The sequence below is a fragment of the Lytechinus variegatus genome, chromosome 4 (assembly GCF_018143015.1).
Source record: "Lytechinus variegatus isolate NC3 chromosome 4, Lvar_3.0, whole genome shotgun sequence".
NCBI classification, from domain to species: Eukaryota; Metazoa; Echinodermata; class Echinoidea; order Temnopleuroida; family Toxopneustidae; genus Lytechinus; species Lytechinus variegatus.
The window spans coordinates 14,082,014-14,105,831 of record NC_054743.1 but is presented as its reverse complement, the minus strand read 5'-3'; the positions used below and the strand labels follow the sequence as shown (position 1 = coordinate 14,105,831).

The 23,818-nt window shown below is 35.8% G+C and overlaps 1 protein-coding gene across 1 annotated transcript; it reads right to left on the bottom strand.

Annotated features, from left to right (window-relative positions):
* Nucleotides 1–4,775: 4,775 nt before the first annotated feature.
* LOC121413451 (membrane-bound transcription factor site-2 protease-like) lies at nucleotides 4,776–21,123 on the bottom strand. Its single transcript, XM_041606272.1, has 9 exons — nucleotides 20,721–21,123; nucleotides 19,333–19,599; nucleotides 17,903–18,006; nucleotides 17,166–17,412; nucleotides 16,352–16,532; nucleotides 15,556–15,659; nucleotides 11,421–11,613; nucleotides 6,820–6,895; nucleotides 4,776–5,787 (listed from the first exon to the last, which is right to left on the bottom strand). The coding sequence occupies exons 1-9, from the start codon at nucleotides 20,793–20,795 to the stop codon at nucleotides 5,565–5,567; spliced, it is 1,470 nt and encodes a 489-aa protein (XP_041462206.1). The 5' UTR covers nucleotides 20,796–21,123; the 3' UTR covers nucleotides 4,776–5,564.
* Between the last annotated feature and the right edge of the window lie 2,695 nt (nucleotides 21,124–23,818).

Below are 23,818 nucleotides of genomic sequence, written 5' to 3'. Positions count from 1 at the left end.
TACAGATCTCACAAACATATTTTGCGATTTCCTTGACAACAGAATTTCATGATACCGGCATATCATTTCATTAAATCTTCATTGTGTAGAGCAGCGCTTCTCAAGAACCACTTTGACTCTCAGATTTTTTTTCGAGGCCCACCTACCAACATTTTAAGAAAGCGATATGACTACTTGTCTCGACTCAAAGATAGATAATGATTATAAAGAGCATATAAGTGCGTATATATTTCAGTAGCCCGGCCTTTGAGCCCTTCTAAACATATACAACCATTACAACATAACTTAATAACAAGAATGCTGAATACCTTCAACATTCATCACACATTGCTTAAATATGGCTTTGCATCACTGCCAAGCATGATGAATCCAAATTTCATGTATTCAGGGTCATATTTTCTTACAATTTCATTCAGAGATTTTTCAATTTTTAAATTGTTTTAACAAGGTCCATTTTGATGAAAATATGTTTTCGTGAATTTTGAACACAAAGCCCTGAAGCATGTACGAAACAAACAGTTCAAGAACTAACTGCATTCGTAAAGGTCCGGTAAAAATACTTAAGCCCCCCCTCCTTTTTTATCTTCCTGCAGCTTTTCGCTGCTCACCTGGGAGAGCTTCGCGGCCCACTGTTTTAAAAGGGTGCTGGTGTAGAGTAACATGACAACACCGAGTGAAAGTTAATGAAATTTTTCAAAAATTTTGCTGTTTTACTGCTGATAGAAACCAGAACCACTGAGATTTCTTTCCAAGTTAGACATTCAGGCCTGTACCAAGTTTTTCAAATCTAATGTTTATGCATATAACTTACAATTAAATAATAAAACCCATTTCTCAAGCACGCAATATACAGTAATGAAATTGAGTAGACGTGCATCCAAAAGGCCTTCGTGTGTGTATTTGAGTTACGTCAGACGTGTATCAATCAGATATGATTATTTACGTCTGGGATCGACCTTTAATGTCACCATTCGAAAGACGTGACCAGGGCTCGAACCTCGAACTTCTGCATCAATTTGTAACTTCCCCACAGCTTGGATTACAGGCGCACGCCACAACGCCCAGTTCAATATCATGAAATACATGTAATCAACTAGAGAGGGCACTATATCATTGTCTTATTTTCACAAAGAAAATTGATAAAATGGGTCACACACAAAATTTTTAGAGTTAGGTCTTTCAAGCAATCAAAATAAACCATCTCACTATATCCAATTTGGCTGTATTTTTTTAAAATTTCATCTAGTAATGTTATGTAAATGAACCCGATCTACAATGACAATCTACCTTGATTTTCTAGACATTCTCACAATATCACTGCTGCAAATATGTGTACATGTAGTAGGCCTACATGGTTTCAATGATAGTCAAATTGTAATGATAATAATTGAACCTGAACAACTCTAGACATGCTTTAAAGGCAGTAAAAAGTGGAACGACTCTGCCAGTCTTACCCGCATCACACAAGTAATATAGCAGCAGTGCTGTCATTTAAGATTAATAATTTTTTCAGTAAAACAAGTGGAGCACCTCTGGCAGTCTCGCCTGCATTAAGCGATTAATATAGCAGCAGCACTGACTTTAAAAACTACTACATACGAGATAATTATTCACAAAACATATCATTTATATAATGATATAATACGACATTCATTGACCCTAAATGCCATTTGACCTTGGTCATGTGACCTAAGGCTTACCCTTATGTCCACATTTCATAAACTATATCCATAAACTTTCAAATTTATGACAGCAATTCAACAAATACCCCTAACATGGCCAAAGTACATTGACTTAGACCCCTGTTACATCTGAAAGTTTCCTACCCGAGACCCGACCGAGTCCACTTGCAACCTTGACTGGATTATTGGTGGATTAGCTTCGTGAACGGACCGAGTCCGAAATGTGGTCTGTTTACATCACAGTGTTCATTCCCTCCCCTATCGCCCTATCTGTACTGTTTCGAGCGGCATCCGATTGCTGACACCTTTAAAAGGCGCTCTCGATCTAGGCTCCGAATAATTCGCGCGCGCTAATTGAAGTTACCCGAGATTCTGAAAGAATGCTGATGATCCCAGCAGTCGTTGAAGATATGATCGACTTGAAAAGGATACGTTTAAAATGCTTCTTTTCACTCAAATCAAAGACTTTATCAATCACAATTCACGTGTCGCATGCCGCAAAAACATTCGAAGAACGACGGGGCTGGGGAGGGGATAGCGCACGCTATGACGTAATTTGACAGCTGGCGAACGGACCGAGATAGGTTCGAAAGCTTGTGTGCGTTTACATCTACGAATCGGTGGACCGGGGCCGGCCCGATACCTACTTGAGACTACCTCTGGATGTAGTCTCGGGTAGGTTCGCTAAAAGGTGGCCCGAGGTAGGTTTAGGATGTTTACATCTGATTTCTTTCCGACCTGAGGTAGGCCCCGGGCCGGCCCGAGGTAGGGAATCTCTCAGATGTAACAGGGGTCAAAAATGACCTTAGACTTTGGTCATGTGACCTGAAACTTAAACAGGATGATCAGTGATACTTGATTAGTCTTATGTCCAAGTTGTATGAACTACTTAGGTTCATATGAGTTTTGATGACATTTCAAAAAATTAACCTTAGATTTTGATTCCCCAACATGGTCTAAGTTCATTGACACTAAATGACTTTGACCTTGGTCATGTGACCTAGAACTCGGGCAGGATGTTCAGTAATTCTTGAAAACCTTATGTCCAGTTTCATGAACTAGATCCATATACTTTCTAAGTATACTTTCTAAGTTATGATGTCATTTAAAAAACTTAACCTTTTATGTTGACACCGCCACCACCGTTGGAAAAGCGGCGCCTATAGTCATAACGGAGCGATTATCATTTGATGATAATATCAAAGATTTGTTGACCTCCCTTGGCCTTGACTATCATTTCATTTGTGATATCCAATAACCATCTCATTTCATTTATTAACAAAATTCTTGTAGATGAAATGTAAACCTTAACACAGTACCCTGAAATCATATTCCTAAAATTAATTTCCATGATTGATAATACTGAAAATATTTAAAATCTAACTTAAATATTTGAGTTTGATATTGCTACAAAATGGTGACTTTTGACCTTGACTGTGTAACCTATAAACCAGTGACGCACATCCTATCTCCAAGTTAGGATGACATTTCGAAAACCTTAACAGGCCATACAAAAAACTCATAGATCGATCTCAGTATACACTGAACAGTTGATTCAAATCTAATTAGCATAAATTATGTTTTAGTTGGAAACGCAGCCCACTAGCACCACCTATTCATGCCAGCCGAAAAAAGGCTGATATAAATAGATAATAAACAAGGCCAGCATACAGCATAAATAGCTGGGGTTATGGTTTGTTGTAGAGTCTTGTGTTGTGCATGTCTATTGATTATGTTGATGTGATGACATCATCATCATCATCACATGACTGGTCACATGTTCTGTTATATGTGTCACTGTACACTGGCCTTGCTTGCTCACTGCCTCCAGTCCATACATGTGTGTGTGTGTGTATTTGAGTTTTGTCAGACGTGTATCAATCAGATATGATTATTTACGTCTGGGACCGACCTTTAACGTCACCATCCGAAAGACGTGACCAGGGCTCGAACCTCGACCCTCTGCATCAATTTGTAACTTCCCCACAGCTTGGATTACAGGCGCACGCCACAACGCCCAGTCCATGCGCAAGCAAGGCCTTTCTTATATACGCCAGCAAATGATAAGCAAACTTTTTGATGGTTAGTGAAGAAACTGCCACGCCATGGTTTAACTTCCAAATCTTATGCATAAACATGTTTGACATTAGTGCTATAATCCAATAGGCAGAGAGGAGGTGAGAATCTTTTATTATGCATTCATGAATACAAATTAAGAATTCATAACAAATCTCTGCTCAAGATTTAAATTCATTAATGACCAGTGACAAAAAAGGTATTCAAATTTTAATCCTACAATAGCTAAAATGTAAGCAACCCTCTGGTTCTTTGAATTTCAATGGTTTAAAACATTCTTCCAAAATATTAAAAGCAAATGGAGAATAATAAATATGTTCATCACCTTCAAGACTTTGTCAAATAATGGTGGGGACACTAAACCTCAATGAATGCATTATTCATGACTGTTGCTAGGTCAGACTATGACCTGTTAGCAAGACAAACTCACATGTCATGCATACCTCTGAAACAAAGATGAATGCATGGTTCATGGTTGTTGCTAGGTCAGACAATGATCTGCTAACAAAACAAACTCACATGTCATGCATACCTTTGAGACAGAGATGAATGCATTATTCATGATTTTTGCTAGGTCAGACAATGATCTGTTAGATAAACTCTGTCATGCATACCTTTGAGACAGAGATGAATGCATGGTTCATGGTTGTTGCTAGGTCAGACAATGACCTGCTAACAAAACAAACTCACATGTCATGCATACCTTTGAGACAGAGATGAATGCATGGTTCATGGTTGTTGCTAGGTCAGACAATAATCTGTTAGCTTGATAAACTCACATGTCATGCATACCTTTGAGACACAGATGAATGCATGGTTTGTGGTTGTTGCTAGGTCAGACAATGACCTGCTAACAAAACAAACTCACATGTCATGCATACCTCTGAGACAGAGATGAATGCATGGTTTGTGGTTGTTGCTAGGTCAGACAATGATCTGTTAGCTTGATAAACTCACATGTCATGCATACCTTTGACACACAGATGAATGCATGGTTACGATGCAACTGTTGCTAGGTCAGACTATGACCTGTTAGCAAGACAAACTCACATGTCATGCATACCTCTGAAACAAAGATGAATGCATGGTTCATGGTTAGGTGAAGAATTTCACCCATTGGGGAAAATGCCCAAGATAACTTTCAATGATTTTAGTATGTGTATCATGCTCAACAGGGGCAGCAAGTGCCCCCACCCCCTGGGATAATTGAGTATTTGTAAAGCACACAGTTTAGTACATGACAGACCCTTGTACTTTTTCTAGATAAAAAAAAACTTTCTTAAATTGTGTGAAAACAACCAAACCAAGTCCATGTCAGGTACTTGTTAAAATCATTTCGCCGATAATTTGTTTTCACTGAATTTTTTTTCACCAATACATTCTGTTATTTCACTTAAAAATTACTGGTGTTCACAGATTAATTAGAAAAATTATGTGTTTGCTGATGGATCTTGTGTTTTTACCAAATAATCAAGAAATGGAAATGATTTTACAGGTTGTCATATAACAATACAGCAACAAAAGTTAAAAGCAGAAACTCATACGGAATGTATTCAACATTTTCATGAGACTCTGCCAAGATGATTTCAGTTCTAAAAACATTTAATGGAAGCCTGCATGCAATTATGCATTGACTGTCATCGACAAAATAAAATATAATTTGAGCTCGTACAGAAATAACTGCATTTCTACATTATTTAATACTTGGAATATTCATTGTTTTCACATTTATAAAAGCTGTATAAAACTATGAAAACTTTCATAAAATTTAAAAAAAAGTCCCGCCCAATCCCATGAGTCCCTCTGCTACCTAGCAACCAACGTAAACATGGCAAGAACGACGTTAGCAATGAGGATAATGGTACCGAAGATCATAATAAGACTGTAGATGACGTTACGATCAGATGGACTTGGTATCAAACCTGGTGAGAAGTGTTCTATGGCTGCCATTAGGATCCACTGTCCATCTAAGGCATAGCATGGCATTGCGTTGAGGATTGCTAAAGCACCAGACAGGGAGATTAAATATCTGATGAGAGAGATGTTAAGGTTTGTAATGAAGTGTTTTACTGGCATTTTGATCTTGATCATTGCACCCTTTTAAAAAATCAAATCCTATTAAGCAAAAGAGATGTCAACCAAGTTTAAATCAATGATAAACAAGTGAGATATTGTTTGCTTTTATGTTTATCCAGTGTGCTCTCCTTCAGGCTTCATTTTACACATGAACATTTATCTTTATGAGAGATATGTCAGGCAAGGCATCATGGAACAGCATGGATGTCAGTGTCAATGGATGATTTGGAGCCTGAAAGGATCCATTCTTTGAGCGCACAAAGTAGTACAAACGTCAGCTCAAACTACCACTGGCTAATAACAATAACTGCATCTCTAATAGACTTTTCCATAAATGGTGGTAAATAAATGTCTGCTATTATTCAAGTTGATTTTATTTCCACAGCCTGAAAAAAAATTGAAGAAATACATTCAAACTACAAAAGTGCATTAAAAATACAAAAAAATACAACAGTAATAACAGAAAGTGACGGGGTTGACAAAAGGCCAAAACACTTTTCAAAGGTCAGTGCCAACAATAAATAAATGACAGCTACAAAAATGAAACTGGTGGGGGTGGGAGAGGAACTAATAAAGCAAATTAATAGGAATCAAACAAGAACATTTGGAAGGTTTTTTTTATTAGTTGAAAGACTTTGACAAGATTATCTTTATCATAATCATTAAATGGCAGATTCAATTTGATTTTTACAGGAAATGTCACTCATGTCACTTTATTCCTTTTGCAAAGCTGGCTGAAATATTTCGTACATTCAAAACAAAATAATGCATCTGGTATCCTGCAGGATGGAGGCATATAAACATACACCTGAGGAGTGTTTCATGATACAGCTTGTCATTCTTAGCCAATCAGATATGAGCATTTCAGTAGCTTACAACAGATATCTGAAAATCACTGACTTTATACTTCATGAAATGCTCCCTACTCCAGAGGTAACTTGACATTTCCTCGATAGAAAAGAAATGTTTGATTATAAAAGGATACTTGCAGAACATTTCTATGACCTCAGGCAGAGTAAGAGGAAGCCAATCATACTTGGGAACATAACTGCTGATCCTCACTGAAATAAAAAAAAAAATACATGCATAAGATTAATTATAAAGAAGATCATAAGATTGATTTTGAATTTGTACAATTTGATACATAAATGCATGAATCTGTCTCATCATGGTATCTATTGTCAACATGAAATATTCGACATACAGTAGATGTATACGGTCATTTTCAAACGTGAGTGACACGACAATCGGAGAGGTTTAAGGGCTCCTATCTTCAAACTTAAAGGTTATGAATCAATCATGACTACTATATTATATACAATGTAGGACTGGCATGGGCCACTACGAGTTTGATTTGAATTCAACAATTCGTTTAGTAGATATGATTGAAAAACAGTGCGTGAGTGACACGACAAATTTTGGACATGGGTTTCTGACCACTAACACATATGGTTGGATTCGTGCCCAAGTAGTTGTCATGGAGTACTGTGAGTACCAGTAAATGGACATAAATAGTGTACCTATCTAACACATGTAGTCAAAATCAATCAAACCTCTATGGAAAATGGTACCCTCCTATATACCGTGAGTGACACGACATCCAAAACGTGAGTGACACGACAAGTGCAAAATACAACATTTATCTCAACATTGAAAGTATTTTTTGCATGATGTAGAAGAGTAAAATACCATTAACCAAAAAACAAGCTTAATTACATAATAACTGCTTTCTTTTAAGTTCATAATATGTCATCCTGATGTTTTATTCTTGGTTTATGGTCATATTTGCCCATCAACTCACATTCCCTATACCATACCACATTGTCACACTAGGGCTTCTACCACTTTCCTCTTTAGAGGAGGGGACACTTGAATGTGTTATGAGGTCTTGGCATTGACATCAACTCAAACATCTTTTTTGTGGCCTGATATCATTCAAAACTTTAACTCTTTCTCCCTCTCTGTATATGAAAGTTAACAGGTTTATACAATTCAGCATCCACGATGGATGGAATAATTTTTCCTTGAAAAAGGTATTCTCAATAGTCACATCATCTGGCATGGTCTGGAAGCCAATGATGTCATGTTAGACTTTTTCTTGAAATATTGGATTACAATATTATCCTCCTTTAATATTTCAGGCATTGTGCAAATAGGACAGTTTCAATGTCTTTTTTGGTACCAAACCACAATCACGTTGCTGCACACTTCAGATGGACTATCAGCAAATCCTTGAGAAACTTGGGAATTCAACTCAACAAGCATAGGTTTTCTCCTGAACACTGCTTGTATGTGGACCCTCCCAAGGCAGTACATGTAGGCACTGTACCAAAATTCAGAGCTATGCTTTTAGCTGGAATCTTGTGAAAGACGCAGTCAGTACCTGATTCTTGCAGTCTGCTACTATTACATAACTACAAGTCATTAGCTTTTCCTTTTCTAAGCCCTTGGATGTCACACTAAAATCCAATTCAGCATCCCAACCAGGAGTCCCTGTATACCTCAATAGCTTTTTCCCCTCGAGGTCCAGCACTGTTCTTATTGGGGTACCCCCCCCAAAAAAAAAAAATTGATCTACTGGTACATGGCAACCCATCCAAAGTTGCTCAAATCAAAATGTGGTCTCGGTTGGGACCTACATGAACATGCATCATTTTGTTGTAATGAATATGTGTAACTGCAAATCTGCTCTGAACACACATCAGCCCGCTTACGTTAGTTTGCTGTTCAGACCCTACATGTAGTTAATCACTAGCGGTATGAATGGTGGCCGAATAAATAATGATTTTTAACTTGGCATGTAGCTGCTTCAAGTAATATCCAAAATGTTCTATCAAATCTCAGTACATTCTCACCTGAAATGTTTATGTTTTCTTGCAAATTTGTTAATTTCATGTCCTGGAATACAAGCTTTATGGCAAATGAAAAGGTTGATTTAATCAATCAGAAGGAAAAGAAAAATATTTTCTTTTCCGAATTTGAAAAAATATTTGGTGTTCATGGTGATCTCTTATATCTCATGTACACTACTTTACCACTAAAATTTCTGCAAATTTCAAAAAATGATCCCTGACTTTTCTAGCTATGAGTATAACAAAGAAATAACATTGCTCAAAAGAAAGGTGAACTTTCTGCTCATTTCTGTAAATGGAGACAGAGAATGTTCGAGTAATACCTAGGTATGACTTGAACCATCACCATCACCAACCCTTTATGCATTGTAAATATGTACATTGCTAAAGTATAGTGGTTTTTCTCTTGATACATTCATAATTTTGTGTTGATTATGTTGTTATATTCTTAATCACAGTACATTCACCAAAATATTAATAAGGATCCGAGTCTTCACACCAATGGAAAATTGTCAGGATTTTTTAAACCAAGGCAACCACGGAGAGGAGAGAAAATAGATGAACTCAATGTCAAATTCAATATTTCCATAAAAAGGAGTAAAATTAAGAAGATGGAGGAAATTATTAGCCTAAAATAGGCCTAAATGATGTCAAGAACAACATTTTGACTGTATCCCTGGTAAAACGCTTCAAAAATTACTGGATGTCCTTTTTTATACACAATATAATACCGTGAGTGACACGATATTTTCGTGAGTGACACGACATTGTGAGTGACACGACACAACTTTAACTGTTAATTCTAGCTTTACCTTAACACATTGGACCAAGTTACTTTATATACAATAAGGTACAGATAAACTGTATTTGCTCCAGTACTGGGATAAATTAATTTTCAGAATACACAGCTCTAGAAAACTTTTTGCATTTAAAATGTGAGTGACACGACAACCAGTTTTGAAAACTTCGAAACCCAATTTTTTTCAGAAAAACACTTCACAGAATTTTTTTTTGCTTTTTAGGAGTTAGATACAATACACAGCTTGTATCTTGCCAACAAATGCGCTTCTAATACAAATTTTATATTGTGATAGGCAATGTTTGAATTTTAATGCAAAAATCAACATTTTGTAACATTTAATTTCCCTTGCATAAAATTCACTGTACCTCAAGACATAATTAATAATTTTATGTAAATGAAATGGAAAAATATACTTTAAGATGTCTAGTTTCAAAAAACATTGAAGCCTAATGATTTCTAGCAAGTTTTAATTTTCACCCCCATGTCCACTTTTGTTTGAAAATGACCATAGGTAATTCTGTGTCATATTTCTCCTTACTAGCCCAAGATCAACTTGAATGTAGTTACCTGTACATTCAATGCATTCAAGAGTATATGGGGCACCCCCCCCCCCCCTTTGGAGAAAAATTCCCAAAGCCATAACAACCTCATGGATTATACATCCAGTTGAGAAGAGATTGATTGTCAAGAACTACTTTCAAAAGTACTTCACAGGATTTTTAGCCTAATTGCGAAAGAAAGCATCAATGCTTGTGTCCAAGCTACCAGAGGACCAAAAGCTAAAGGTCCTTTCCGAGGGACCTGGCAATGAGGATAAATGCCTTACCAAAGGGCACTAACGCACCAAGTGAGAATCAAACCCGGGTCACCAGAATCAGAAATCCTAGCTCTACCGTCTAAGCCTCCTTTATATTATTCAGAGACATTCCATCAACAAATAAATTTCTGAACTGTAACTTATCTTTCTTTCTAAATATCACCAAATGAAACTGCACTTACTACATGTGGCTAAAAATGTAGGTGTTTCCTATGTAAAATACTGGGAGATGTGAATTACCAAAATTATTTAAAAATCATTTAAGTTATCCAAAGATGGATGTCATCAGACCGAATCTTACCTGTATAGCTACATGGAGTACAGGAGGACCTGAATTGTGAGCTACTCTTAAAAGATGACTAGAGTTATCTAATGATGTATATAATTAGATCAAATCTTACCTGTATAGCTGAAGAAGTATGGATCACCTACATAGAGAACAGGAGGTCCTGAGTTATGAGCTCCTCTTAGAAGACGACTAGAGTTATCTAATGATGTATATAATCAGATCAAATCTTACCTGTATAGCTGAAGAAGTATGGATCTCCTACATAGAGTACAGGAGGACCTGAATTGTGAGCTACTCTTAGAAGACGACTAGAGTTATCTAATGATGTATATAATCAGATCAAATCTTACCTGTATAGCTGAAGAAGTATGGATCTCCTACATAGAGTACAGGAGGACCTGAGTTGTGAGCTACTCTTAAAAGATGACTAGAGTTATCTAATGATGTATATAATTAGATCAAATCTTACCTGTATAGCTGAAGAAGTATGGATCTCCTACATAGAGAACAGGAGGTCCTGAGTTATGAGCTCCTCTTAGAAGACGACTAGAGTTATCTAATGATGTATGTAATCAGATCAAATCTTACCTGTATAGCTGAAGAAGTATGGATCTCCTACATAGAGTACAGGAGGACCTGACTTGTGAGCTACTCTTAAAAGACGACTAGAGTTATCTAATGATGTATATAATTAGATCAAATCTTACCTGTATAGCTGAAGAAGTATGGATCTCCTACATAGAGAACAGGAGGTCCTGAGTTATGAGCTACTCTTAGAAGACGACTAGAGTTATCTAATGATGTATATAATCAGATCAAATCTTACCTGTATAGCTGAAGAAGTATGGATCACCTACATAGAGTACAGGAGGACCTGAGTTGTGAGCTACTCTTAGAAGACGACTAGAGTTATCTAATGATGGATGTAAGCAGACCATCTTTCTAGTTTGAAGGCAATCACTGGCTTTATGACATCGAGGTAGCTCTATCACTGGCCTTGCTTCTAAACAAGCATACATCTAGAACATTAGAAATACCATAGAAATAGTTTCCATGTAACATAGTTGCTTTGATATGGTATATACCATGTACTGTAATAAATTGATCGCATATATAAAACACAAATATATTTAAAGAATGCATCCATACAACAATTTTTTAATGGAAACGAGCGTTTCATCAAATGGCTAAAAAGTACAGGTGTCTGAGGGTTACTATGGTAACTTTTAGATAAGACATCCAACAAATCATTTCAAGACATGCTCCCCAGAATCATACAGACATTTTCAGAACCTTATCAACATTTTCTGACCCATGATAGTCAAAAATACAATATGGATTAGAACCATAATGTTGGAATACCAAAAAATGTGTGCAACTCAGGGCACATAACAGCTCCCCCATCAGGATTAGAATGCAAACTTGGCTTTGGGGGTCCGTTGGCAATATGCACCATTGGCAGCTCCAACCAGCAGACAGCAGGCAAGGGGCCGATAACACATGGTTTAGCAATTGATCATCGGGATGATTTCTACAATTCATTGCAGTGACGACCCTTCATATTGCCATGCAAATGGAATTACATGTATCTCAAGCAGAAAGGAAATAAATTGGACAGAAATATATGCCCAACCAATGATAAATAAGGACAGAGAAACAGAGTATGAACTACTCTACAATGTTTTGTCATCATTACCAGTTCTTCACCATTTTAACAAGGACATTCCGATAAAATACGGATGGTGCGGTGAGACTGGGACCATCATCCATCTATTCATACAGTGCCCGGCCATCCAAGAATCCCTCAACGTTTTGCATCATCTGATTCACCAACTCATTCATAATATTGACTTTGATTTATACTGGACACTGGTTCCTCATGCTTCGGGCCGCTGCAAGGAAGCCGTGCATTTGTGAAACTTTTTGTTGATTAGTTTCAAAAGTACAATTTATTGGCTTTATCGTACTTTGAATCTTTCAGATCCCATATTGGTCTAGAAATCCAAATTAAAAAGCAGGATTTTTCTTGATTGTGAGTTCTTTAAGCTACAAAACAACCTTACTGCCTTCACAAAGTGATGGTGCATGAACTGTCAGCACTTCCTTTGAGCTAGTCAGGTCAATTTGATTGTACTTTGATGATACTGGTTGTTATGACGTTACTTATTGTTTTGTTTATTTGAGTCGTTTTTTGTACTTCTGAGGTATATTATTGTAATATTTTATTTGTAAATATGTTTTAGTTTGATTGTAAATAATGTTTCATTTTGAAAAGTAAAAAAAAAATTGATTGCATTGACTATTGTGTATGATCGATAGGAAAATTCTGCAGCATGATACAAGGCCTTGATCATCTTTACCAACTGTTCTTCAACACCCCCTCCCCAAAAAAGGGATAAATGACTGATCTGCCTAACACAATGGTACACTTGTTGCTTGGCTTGCCCACTTTTTAAAGATGTGGTTGTGGTAGCAATCTCAAAATGAGTTATAATAGGTCCATTTATATAGCGCAGCTACTATGTGCATATACTCTACTGCGCTTTGATATTGGTATCATATTATTACCCCGGCTGTAGCTGAGCCGCCATATTAATAGGCGCTAAAGCGTTCAAGGAAAAATCCTACCGGGTACCCATTCACCTCACCTGGGTCGAGTGCAGCACAATGTGGATAAATTTCTTGCTGAAGGAAATTACGCCATGGCTGGGATTCGAACCCACGACCCTCTGTTTCAAAGTCCGAAGACTAATCCACTGGGCCACAACGCTCCTGCTCAAACAGAATCCAATGAAATGACCACCCAAGTGTTTGCATGTATAAATACAAAATATGTGCCAATTGGCTCTGGAAAAAAAAGTGTAATTGATGAGAAATTAGCAAAATAAGCATGGAACTCCATAAAATACTGGGTATTTTTCCAAGCAATATTAATACACTGTCCCATACATGCCTTTTTGTGTAAGTTATCATCAAAATTTCAGCTAAGATTTCATGATCTCACAAAAATGAGTTAATTTTAATGTACCAGATCTAGATCTATGATGATGATTATCCTTGATTCTAAAAGCTTTCTTAATAATAATAATAGTAATAGACAGTTCTTGTATAGCACATAACACATTATAAATAACGTCTCTATGCGCTTCCAAAGGACTTGGATATTATTACCCTGGCTTTAGCCCCGCAGCCTTTTACAGCGCTGTGGCATTTCAAGGAATAAATTCCTGCCAGGTACCCATTCACCTCACCTGGGTTGAGTGCAGCACAATGTGGATAAATTTCTAGCTGAAGGAAACTACGCCATGGCTGGGATTTGAACCCACAACCCTCTGTTTCAAAGTCCGGAGACTAATCCACTGGGCCACAACGCTTTCTTATTAAGTAGCTATCTTTATGTTCAAATACTTTAATAATCAACTTCCTCCGTCCTTTAATAATATGTTTAGGTTTAACAGGTCTGTTCATTCCTACCCAACCCGCACATCAGGAAACCTTCATCTCACCAACCCTAAGTTATTAATAACTCATAAATCAATTCGACATTATGGTCCCGATATTTGGAACAACTTTCCAAACAACGTTAAGTCATGTTCAACAATATACTCATTTAAAGCCACTATTAAAAGAAAAACCATTGAATCATATGCATCCCCCTCTTCAAGTTAATTATTCAACTGCCCTTTACTGCACCCGCACCTGCACCTGCATTGCACCCACTTGATCAATGAAGAAAGAAATTTATGTACCATTTTACGAGGCCGCCATCATTTTCAAGCTTAACCGCTCACGATGGCGGTCTCCTGCATTCGTTTAAACTGTTATTTTCTTTTCATTGAATATTGCTACTTTTTAATATTAATTTTTCATTGCTTTGTTATGACTATTTCTTAAATTGTTTTGTAAAACTTAATTGTATCACCTAGATGTTATGTTGAATATTTATGCCGAGTGCAGAAATAAATTCAAATCAAATCAAATCAAATTAAATAATTATTTGCTGCAATTACTTTCTTTTACCTTTAAGAAGTTCTAGTTACATGTTATGTAAATAAGAAAACAGGTGTTTCATGAAGCATCTTGTCCGTGATTTCCACTAACTTGTTTTGAGCCAATCAGATGCAAAGATTTTAGTAGCTTTCTTGCCCATACATCACCTATATTTTCTTCACTCAAAATAATGCGATTCAATGATTTGAATGTGTATCAGATTGGCATTTTTATGTATCTATGTCAGAAAAAAATTTCTCCCTGACTCATTACTTACATATTCTGATTTAAATTGTGATATTCATAAACATAGTACTAGAAGAGTTTCTGACTTTCATCGTCCTCTCATACGTACATCCTTTTCTAAAAAATCTGTCATTTATCAAGGACCAGTAATTTGGAATTCTCTACCATCAACACTTAAGGGGGTACAATCGTTTAATGTATTAAAGAATAGATCCAGAGAAATCATTCTTGACAATTATCATGTGCTGTGAGTTAATTTTCTCTAATTTGTTTCATTTAACTCTTGCCCTTCCCCATTGTTTTGTTTTGTATTTCTATTGTATTATATTGTATTCAGTACTTATACAACACTTCATGATATATTGTAAGGTCGGCCATTATAAGGGTCTTTTCCTTTCGGGCTACTTCCTACCAAACATCACTTTATTTATTATACCAATGTAAATATTGTAATCTTATGCCATGGTCACATTTGTTCTACGACAGCCGTACGGCGAGTCGAAAACAGCCGTTTAAACATTTTTTGTCCAACTACATATAGGTGGTTTGAATAAAAATTGATAAAACGGCTGTTTTCGACTCCCCGTACGGCCGCCGTAGAACAAATGTGACCATGGTATTATGTAATGTGCATTGTATTTCTAATGCTTTGTTTAAATAAATTGAATTGAATTGTAACAGTTTCTATTGAAAATCACTGACTAGTACTGCTCCCTTGTACCTACCTTTTCTGGTTTTTCAGCCTCTTCGCCCAGTCTATACGAGAAGCACAGTTCTGCTACACTATCATTCCTACAGCATTCTATCTCCCCTCCTGATCCCTTATATACTGTCAACAAAATGAAAAAAAAAAATTCAAACACGGGCATGGAAAATAAGTTTCTACTCATTATAATAGGATGTATGAATAATGTTATATTTATTTGGACATGGTTGAAGTTACTGTGGAAGCGGCATGGTGTAGCGACTCTGACTCTTGCCTTGTTATCAGAGGGTCATGTGTTTGAATCCCACAATGGGCAAGCGTTCTTTGGCAAGGCGTCAATCCACAATTTGCCACTCTCCACCCAGGTGTTAATTGGGTACCCGGTAGGATGTGAAAGCCTATGTTGTACGCCTAGCAATTGAGTCTTGGAACTCTTGTTGGAATGCTCCCCAGGGAGTGGAGAAGGTGCATACATTGTATGCGGGCATGCAAGGATCCGATGACCGGGGTAATCGTATATCTGCAAAGCGCTTAGAGACGTTGTTCCGATATGTTAAGCGCGATATCAATGCAGATTATTATCATTATTAGAGAGAAATCATTACATCGATTCTGTAACAGATTACAAAATGAAACCCCATTTTCTTCACTTAGTAAAAATAATTAATTTCAGTGTAATGTTGCCTACATGTACAAGTAGCCATAATTTCATCTTTCCCACTTGTAATTACAAACATAGTTTTTTTTATTGTTTTTCGGTGTCTCAGCATCTTTGATATATTTCTGAATTTGAGTGGATTAGAAATTATACTCACATTTAACTGCTTTGTTGAGCTGTTGTGCCTTGCCTGCAGGCATACAATGACCAAAGACTGGATAAAAGACAACACCTCTCAGACACTGTGTCCATGTCTCTGTATTATAAACTGGACAACCGTTAATACTGGTCACCTGATAGCCTGGTGCAAGACCCCTCCGACCATAAACTGGAGAATTCTAAAATGAAATGCAAAAAGATTATACATCAGGACCTTTACTTATAAATCTTCTTTGGATAAAATTTTGAAACTATTAAAATTTTTGATATTGTGATATTCAGTAGGCTTGTAGAGAATATTTCATGAAATTTTAGAGCCAGATCCTATAAAATAGAAGTACCCTGTTAATGGCAAATGCACTCTTTTACCACGTGTGTGGTGAAGTACAGATGAGTAGGGTCATGATAATATAATGTCATAAAGAGTGCACTAGATGATCAGCCTACAGCTGAAGTGAGTACCCATTGATTTCACCATGAAACAAACTTCTATAGACAGCATTATAGACTGTGCAGCACAATCTATGGTCGACCAAAACCCATTACATCTAAATATATTCCTCCAGGCAGAGTCAAATCCCGGGGCTGATTCATAAAGCTGTTTGTAAGTTACGAGCGACTTTAAGAACAACTGGTGAACCTTTCTTATGCCCTTGACCATCACCAATGTATATATACCCTTTATAACAAGAAAGGATCACCAGTCGTTCTTAACTTCAAACAGCTTTAGGAAACATCCAACGGGTCAAATGGATTTGAATCCTAACTATGGTAGAAAAAAAATCATAAGTAACCATGCCTAATATACTTACTGGTAAGACCTCTGTAATGACCACACCATTACCCGTCAGGTAGAGGGGGCTTAGAAGGTAAGGCATGGTCATTAAGATGACCACACCCCAGATGACCAGTAAGAAGTTATGCCAGACCCCTGCACAGTAGATCCTAAGCTGACCGATGGCATTGAGTGCTTGAAGATGCTCGGTGTGGAGATCAACAAAGGCACCAGGATAGATCAACATCACAAACACACCAAAGCCATTCACCCGGACATTCTCCCTGAAAAAGGAATCAAGAAAAGTAGTAAGATAGCAGATAAATAAATGGAAACATTAGAAATCAAAGTTGATTGTTTTGCTTTTCTTCTATCAAAGTTTTTAGGATAAGTTTTAGTGAATTTGGAATGCAGAGGACTTGTCTCAGAGTCATTGGAACTACCTGCAATGCATTTAATACATTGTAAGATCTTGGAAACCACAAAATTATCAGAATAAACTCAGTCATGAGATCTCTGAACAGTGTTATTGCAAGCAAAGCAAGAAATCGTTTTCATTAACTGGCCCCATAACACAGACAACACAATAATCTGTAATATTGACAAGAAAATTACTTGTTGTAATGAATATAGTTCCTCATGATGGCTTGAAATTTTCATTTTCAATTTCATCCTTGTAATTATCACGGTGTCAAACTGAAATAAAAATGTCACAAATTTATATTCCAAATTTCTTATAGCATCATAGATTTGACTAAGCTAAAATATTATTACCTGACAGCAGCTATAGCATGGCCCAGCTCATGTATGATACCACTAATGAGAAGAACGGCAAAGAAATAGGTGATCTGGTTCAAGGGTAGATTCACACCTGGCATCTATTAAAAAAAAATGAAAGCAAAGATCGAGGTTTATTCATTTCACTTTGAAATTTGAAGGAGAGAGAACAATGAGAATAAAGAAATCAGTGATTCAATTCAATGGTGAATTCACACCTGGCATCTACATGTAAGTAACATTTGTTTTATTTGAAAATATGTCAAAAGGAGAGAAAATGAGAAAAGGACAGGATATAAAGTTAATAAAAATATGAAAAAAAAAGCTGTTTGATTATTTCTGTTGCTACAGAGTAGAGTTCAATACAGAAGGGTAAAGACAGGATAGCATCAAATAAAATGAGATTAAAGGGGTTCCACTTAATAAATTAATAATTTTACGAATAAGTGTTGCCCAGATTAAAATATGTTCGCATGCACACATACAAATGCTTGGTAGTTGAAATCTTTCCTGACTCCAAGGAAAAGAAATATATAACTCATGGAGCGATATTTATTTACACTACAATGCTTCAGATATGATTCTATTATTTTTCATACTAATATATCTCTTTACATTACAAATGTTTCCCTTGAAAAAAAATGGAACAAATAATAAACATAATACCAATCCTTGGTTTAATACATTGTAACAAAAAAATATTCCCTTTTTCATAAATTCAAAAGAAATCCTCCAGTTTATTGGGAAAACATATATAAACAGTATAGAAATAAAGTGATTTCAGAAATTTGGAAAAGAAAACTTGAATATTACACTAAGCAATTTCAGAGTGCTCAAGAAAATATTAAAAATACTTGGAATGTGATAAATGTTTTGAATTTCAACAAATCTAAAAAATCAAGAGTGCGAATCTATCGAAGTTGATGGTTCTATGATAAACAGGTTATTGCAAATCTATAAATTTAATGATTTTTTTTAGTTCAATAGGAGAAAAGATTGTTTATGAAATACCTGATTGCAATGAAGATTTCAGCAGTTTCTTGCCAAATCAGTGTCCTATATAATACAATGCTTGTTGTACATGACCTTAAGGATGGAAAAAGTTCAGGTCATGATGGTGTTGACGTAAAAGTCTCTAAGTCCTTCATTTTTATTTTAGATCCATTATGTAATGTTCTCATTTTTTCCCTTGAAAAAGGGTGTATTTCCCCACTGTTTGAAAGTTGCAAAAGTTCTTCCTATATTCGAAACAGGATATTGACATATTTGAAACTATAGGCCCATTTAAATGCTTTTTTTTTAACTCTTGGAGAAATTGGTATACAACAGCCTTTTTACTTTTATTTTTTAAAAAATATATATACCATCATCAATTTGGTAAGTAATAATGATAGACCTGTGAACCCTTTCCATTTTATTATACTTACCACTGGTGTGAGGACTTGTTCTGGTTTATCTTGAGAGAAAGCTTTCACCAAGGTCATCAGGAGCAGAGCTATGGAAACAAACATCAACACCACCCCAAAGCAGGCACCGCAAGAAAACCAAGTTCGAAGCAGACGAGGTTTACACTGGCCTAGTCTGATGAAGAGACGGTTGAACTTTGTGGTGTAGCATTTCAACTGGGCTATGGAAACGGACAGTCCACATCGCTCTTGGAATGAGGTGTACTGCTCTCCGCATCGTCTGTGAGTCTGTAAGAGAAAAAAATAGATTGAATATCATGCTCCAATACATTCTCCCCAAAATGAACTGGAAGCAAATAAGAATGATTTTGAACTGCGAATATTGTAAGATGATAAAAAATCAAAGCAAGCATGGTGGTGATGATGAACAAAATGCACAATCCTTTTTTATACAAGACTGAGCTGATGAGAAATCAGATTTGGGTTTATGTTGGGAAATAGATACAAAATATATACGGTAGGTCTAGCCATACATGTATGTAGCCCAAGCGCGACTGCCATGACATGCATTTCATTAATGTGTTTTGACAGTATATTAACAACTTAAAAGTTTAAATCTTTATTCCATTTTCAAGGTAAAAACAAACAGTAGAGGCGCACGGCCAATATGGGAGACTCTCTCCAATAGGGGAGACAATTTCCCACATTGGAGACTTGCTTTGCAAAAGGACAAAAGAAACAACACCAACAAAAGCATGATTTTTTCCACCCAAAATTTTGTCTCACTGAGGTCAGAAGCCCATTTGTTTTGTGTGTGATTGACAACAAAAATCCTTATCAAAACAAAAGTAGACGGTGAATTTTTAAAGTAGACGGTGAAAAGGGGTAATTTGTCATGAGGAATCTGCTTATCACATTTTTATTTGCCGCCAAGGTAATCCTTTTGCCGCAAATGTAAACAAAGGAAATTAGTCTCCAAAACTGGAGACTGTCTCTGAAATTGGATACCCAAATTCTTTACAAAAGTCTCTGATATTGGAGATAATTTCCCACATTGGAGACAGTCTCCAATATTGGCCGTGCGCCTCTACTCACGAACCATAAAACAAAACACCACAAAATTGGCATATGGCCCAACTTTCTATTGACAATTTTCATTGTCATTTTTTAAACTTAGTCTTTAGAGTAACTTTAACATTAGAAATACCAACATCATGAACTCAAAACTACTGTCTAACTTTACTCATAAAATTTTATGAGTAAATGTTATTGAAAAATCATTGTTACACCAACAATTAACTTAGCTAGCCTTAGTTAGAATACTTTTTCTTTCTCTTATTCCATTTCCAGTGTTCAATTCTTAATTACTAGTTATTCATATTCTAGATACAGTTCGTAGACTTGCTCACCTTTAAATATGTATCAGCAAGGTACAATGACGACCAGAAACCCAACAGCATTGCAATCCATGTTGTCCGCAGCATGTTGTTTGTTTTGTTAAAGCTTTATTGCAAAACAAAGTCTCCCACACGCACTTGCAGTAAACGCGTCGCGGGTAGCCTCGGGTCAGTGTTCAGCACAAAACGGGTCCGGTAATGCGTCGGCGATCCGAATCTATTTCTCGAGTCAAATATTCATTCTTTTTGTTCCATTCTTGAAAATCTTTCGTCAGTAAATGCTAGCCTTGTTTATAACGGCATGTTTATATCGGAGTCTGTTAGTAATCAGCTACAAACTTAATTTCGGGAAAAATCTTGTTTTGAACAACAACAGACATCACGGCCATGCTTTTCAGCTGATCGCTTTATTTAATTAGGCTATATTCAGACAAATGGAGTTATTTTTCGTGCCAAGTTGTTTTCGTGCATTTGCCGTTACATCCTTGTTCGGGGCTTGGTGTATGTGTATTTAGTGAAAAAAATAAATATTTTGTTCCCCATGCTCTCCAAGCACAGATTTGTTTCCACATTTTGTTATGAAAATGTAGCAATTAATACACACAACACTCACTCCTTTCATCTCACTTAGCTCATCTGTTTTTTTTTTCATTTCAATACAAAATCAATTTCTTCTTTGATGTTTGAAATTTTCAAAGGGGGGGGGGGTTTGTTAATTGGTTTCATATATTATTATTTGAAAGTGAAACAGAAACAAAAATGCAATTTTGGGGCCATTCAATGGTGAAAAAAATGAAACTTTAACTCATTTCTAAAAAAGCTTGTATAATTCATGTTAATAATTTATTTTGTCAAGTGTGTTTTCATGATCAATTTTCTTTAGCTTGCAAAAGATCATAACCCAGTCTTACTTTTGCTTTCATTGGGTCTATTTACTTACTTGGACACACAAAAAGATAAAACCTTGTTCTTGTTTAATAGTAATGCAGCATCAGAACTGAAACTACCTTTTCTTACTCATCTAATATACTTCCTCCACAGCATCAATTACTACAAAATAAACACTCCTTACATTTTGACTTTTCATGTACATGTATTTGTATATATCAGATTTTTAAGACCAAAATATAAAGCACAATAAATATTTACAAGATCCAGGCCTACCAACCTGTAAACATACAAAATAGGAGTGATTCATTTACAAAATAGGAGTCACAGCATATTTCCCATAGATGACTGTACATAATATATGGACAAAAAAAGGAGAATTTTCTTTCCCTATGATATAATGGATATTAAAAATTTCCAAAAAAGGAGTAACTCCTTTTAAAAAGGAGTAGTTGGCAGGCCTGCAAGATCTCAAGTCAGTGTATTAAAATGACCAAGGCATTATTACTTGATGTACAATTTAGGCAAAATATTGAACTTGCTAATGATGAACATATAAATCTTAAACTGACAAAGTTATTGTCTGCTCCAAAACTAATAATCAAAAGTTTGAATAGTACCTTTTTTCCATAAAAAATGTAAGAAAATGCAGCTTATGGCATCTGTTAAATTTACCGTCTTTAATTCTTGTTTTCGAAAAAAAATACAGCTAGAATCAGCACCACAGCAAAATATGCACACTGTAATATTAGGGATAAGAGATTTGGAGTAATATAATATATATTCCATTTTCAGTCTTGAAATTATAACATTTTCCTTTCAAATTGTGATTTCATTCCTAGATTAGGCTATCACTCTATAAGAAAAAAAATCATCACACACCAAATCATAGACTTTCATTCATTCATGTATACCACAATATCATATAATATCATACAAATATTCAATATATAAATACAATTCCATATTCATTTTGATCTTGTACAAATAATAATTACATTGAAAATATCATAAAAATGTAAATATCAGAAATGTCACATAACAATTCAATGGAAAAGAAAATTTCAGTTTGCTCATGGAATCATTTTTTGTCAAACCTTTTGTCAAACCATTAATTTACAGTTATATTGTTCATAAAAAAAATGCAGTATCTGTTGGTCTGTGTAGGCCATACATATCCGCATGTGTTTTACAGTGCATATTAAAAACGTAAATAGAGATGAAGCATAACAGTATAAAACAAAGCAAAGTCTTGAGTAGTCCAAAAGCTTTGGTCTCTGTTATATTGGTTGTTCCGCTAAACTACGTTGGCTCCACTCACCAATTACAGAGACCAAAGTTCTAACTTAATCTGTACAGGGACTCAATGGCCATATGTTTATGCATGAAGTAAGGATAAACCTGGGAAGTGGGAGTTGTGCGACAGCCGAAGTAAGTCTTTTTTTCCTTTTAGAATATTTTTGTCCGTTTCGGTACATTTAAGGCCAAAATGGAATATTAATCTCTATTTTGGTCCACTTCTTTTGATACATTTTTATGAAATTAAGACAAAAATCGAAGAGCCCCGTTTTTTTTTTTGTATGGTTAACCCCCTAATGGTGGCTGCATGATCGCGAGCCGTCTGTGCACAAGATATAAAAAATAAAAAAAATGTTCAAAAACTCGAAACAGGCGGCTGCTAGCTGTCTAAGTCTTGAGCTAAAACTACTGAGACCCTTTACCATAAAGTTTAATGATTGATAGTATGGCTAATTTTTACAATTGATCATACACAATGCTAAATGTAATCAATCTTAGAAATCAATCCTATGATCAACTGCTTAGCTTTGTGTTACAGGGCTATTAAAGGATTTTGCATAAGCAAGATAATGCCACATCTTCATTAAACATTTCCTCGACAAGCATTTTTTTGTGCATGTGTTTTCTTGTTCTTCTTCATACCCGGGAAGCTTTAAACACGTGCTTGTTTGGTAATCAAAAAAACGTTTTGGCATTTTGGTGGTGAATTTCATACGAATACTTGTTTTCCTAGCATTAATTACAAATAAGATCTCCAAGAAGCTCTTGCAGAATAGCACACAGTATATCTCTTTAAAAATACACCCATGTGTGTAAGATAGTCATGATACCTACACCGTTGATAGAATAATCATAGCAACTTTTTATGAAATGGAGCCGGTACCATGCCAGTACATACAGATAATTCTCTGCAAGTTTCATGA

Excerpts from the sequence above, each read along its gene's own strand:
- LOC121413451 (XM_041606272.1), bottom strand. The coding sequence starts at position 20,795 with ATGCTGCGGACAACATGGATTGCAATGCTGTTGGGTTTCTGGTCGTCA. Across the intron at positions 18,007-19,332 it reads AACAAGTCCTCACACCAGTG|ATGCCAGGTGTGAATCTACC; the intron begins GTAAGTATAATA and ends TTTTTTTAATAG. Across the intron at positions 16,533-17,165 it reads TCATTACAGAGGTCTTACCA|AATTCTCCAGTTTATGGTCG; the intron begins GTAAGTATATTA and ends ATTTCATTTTAG.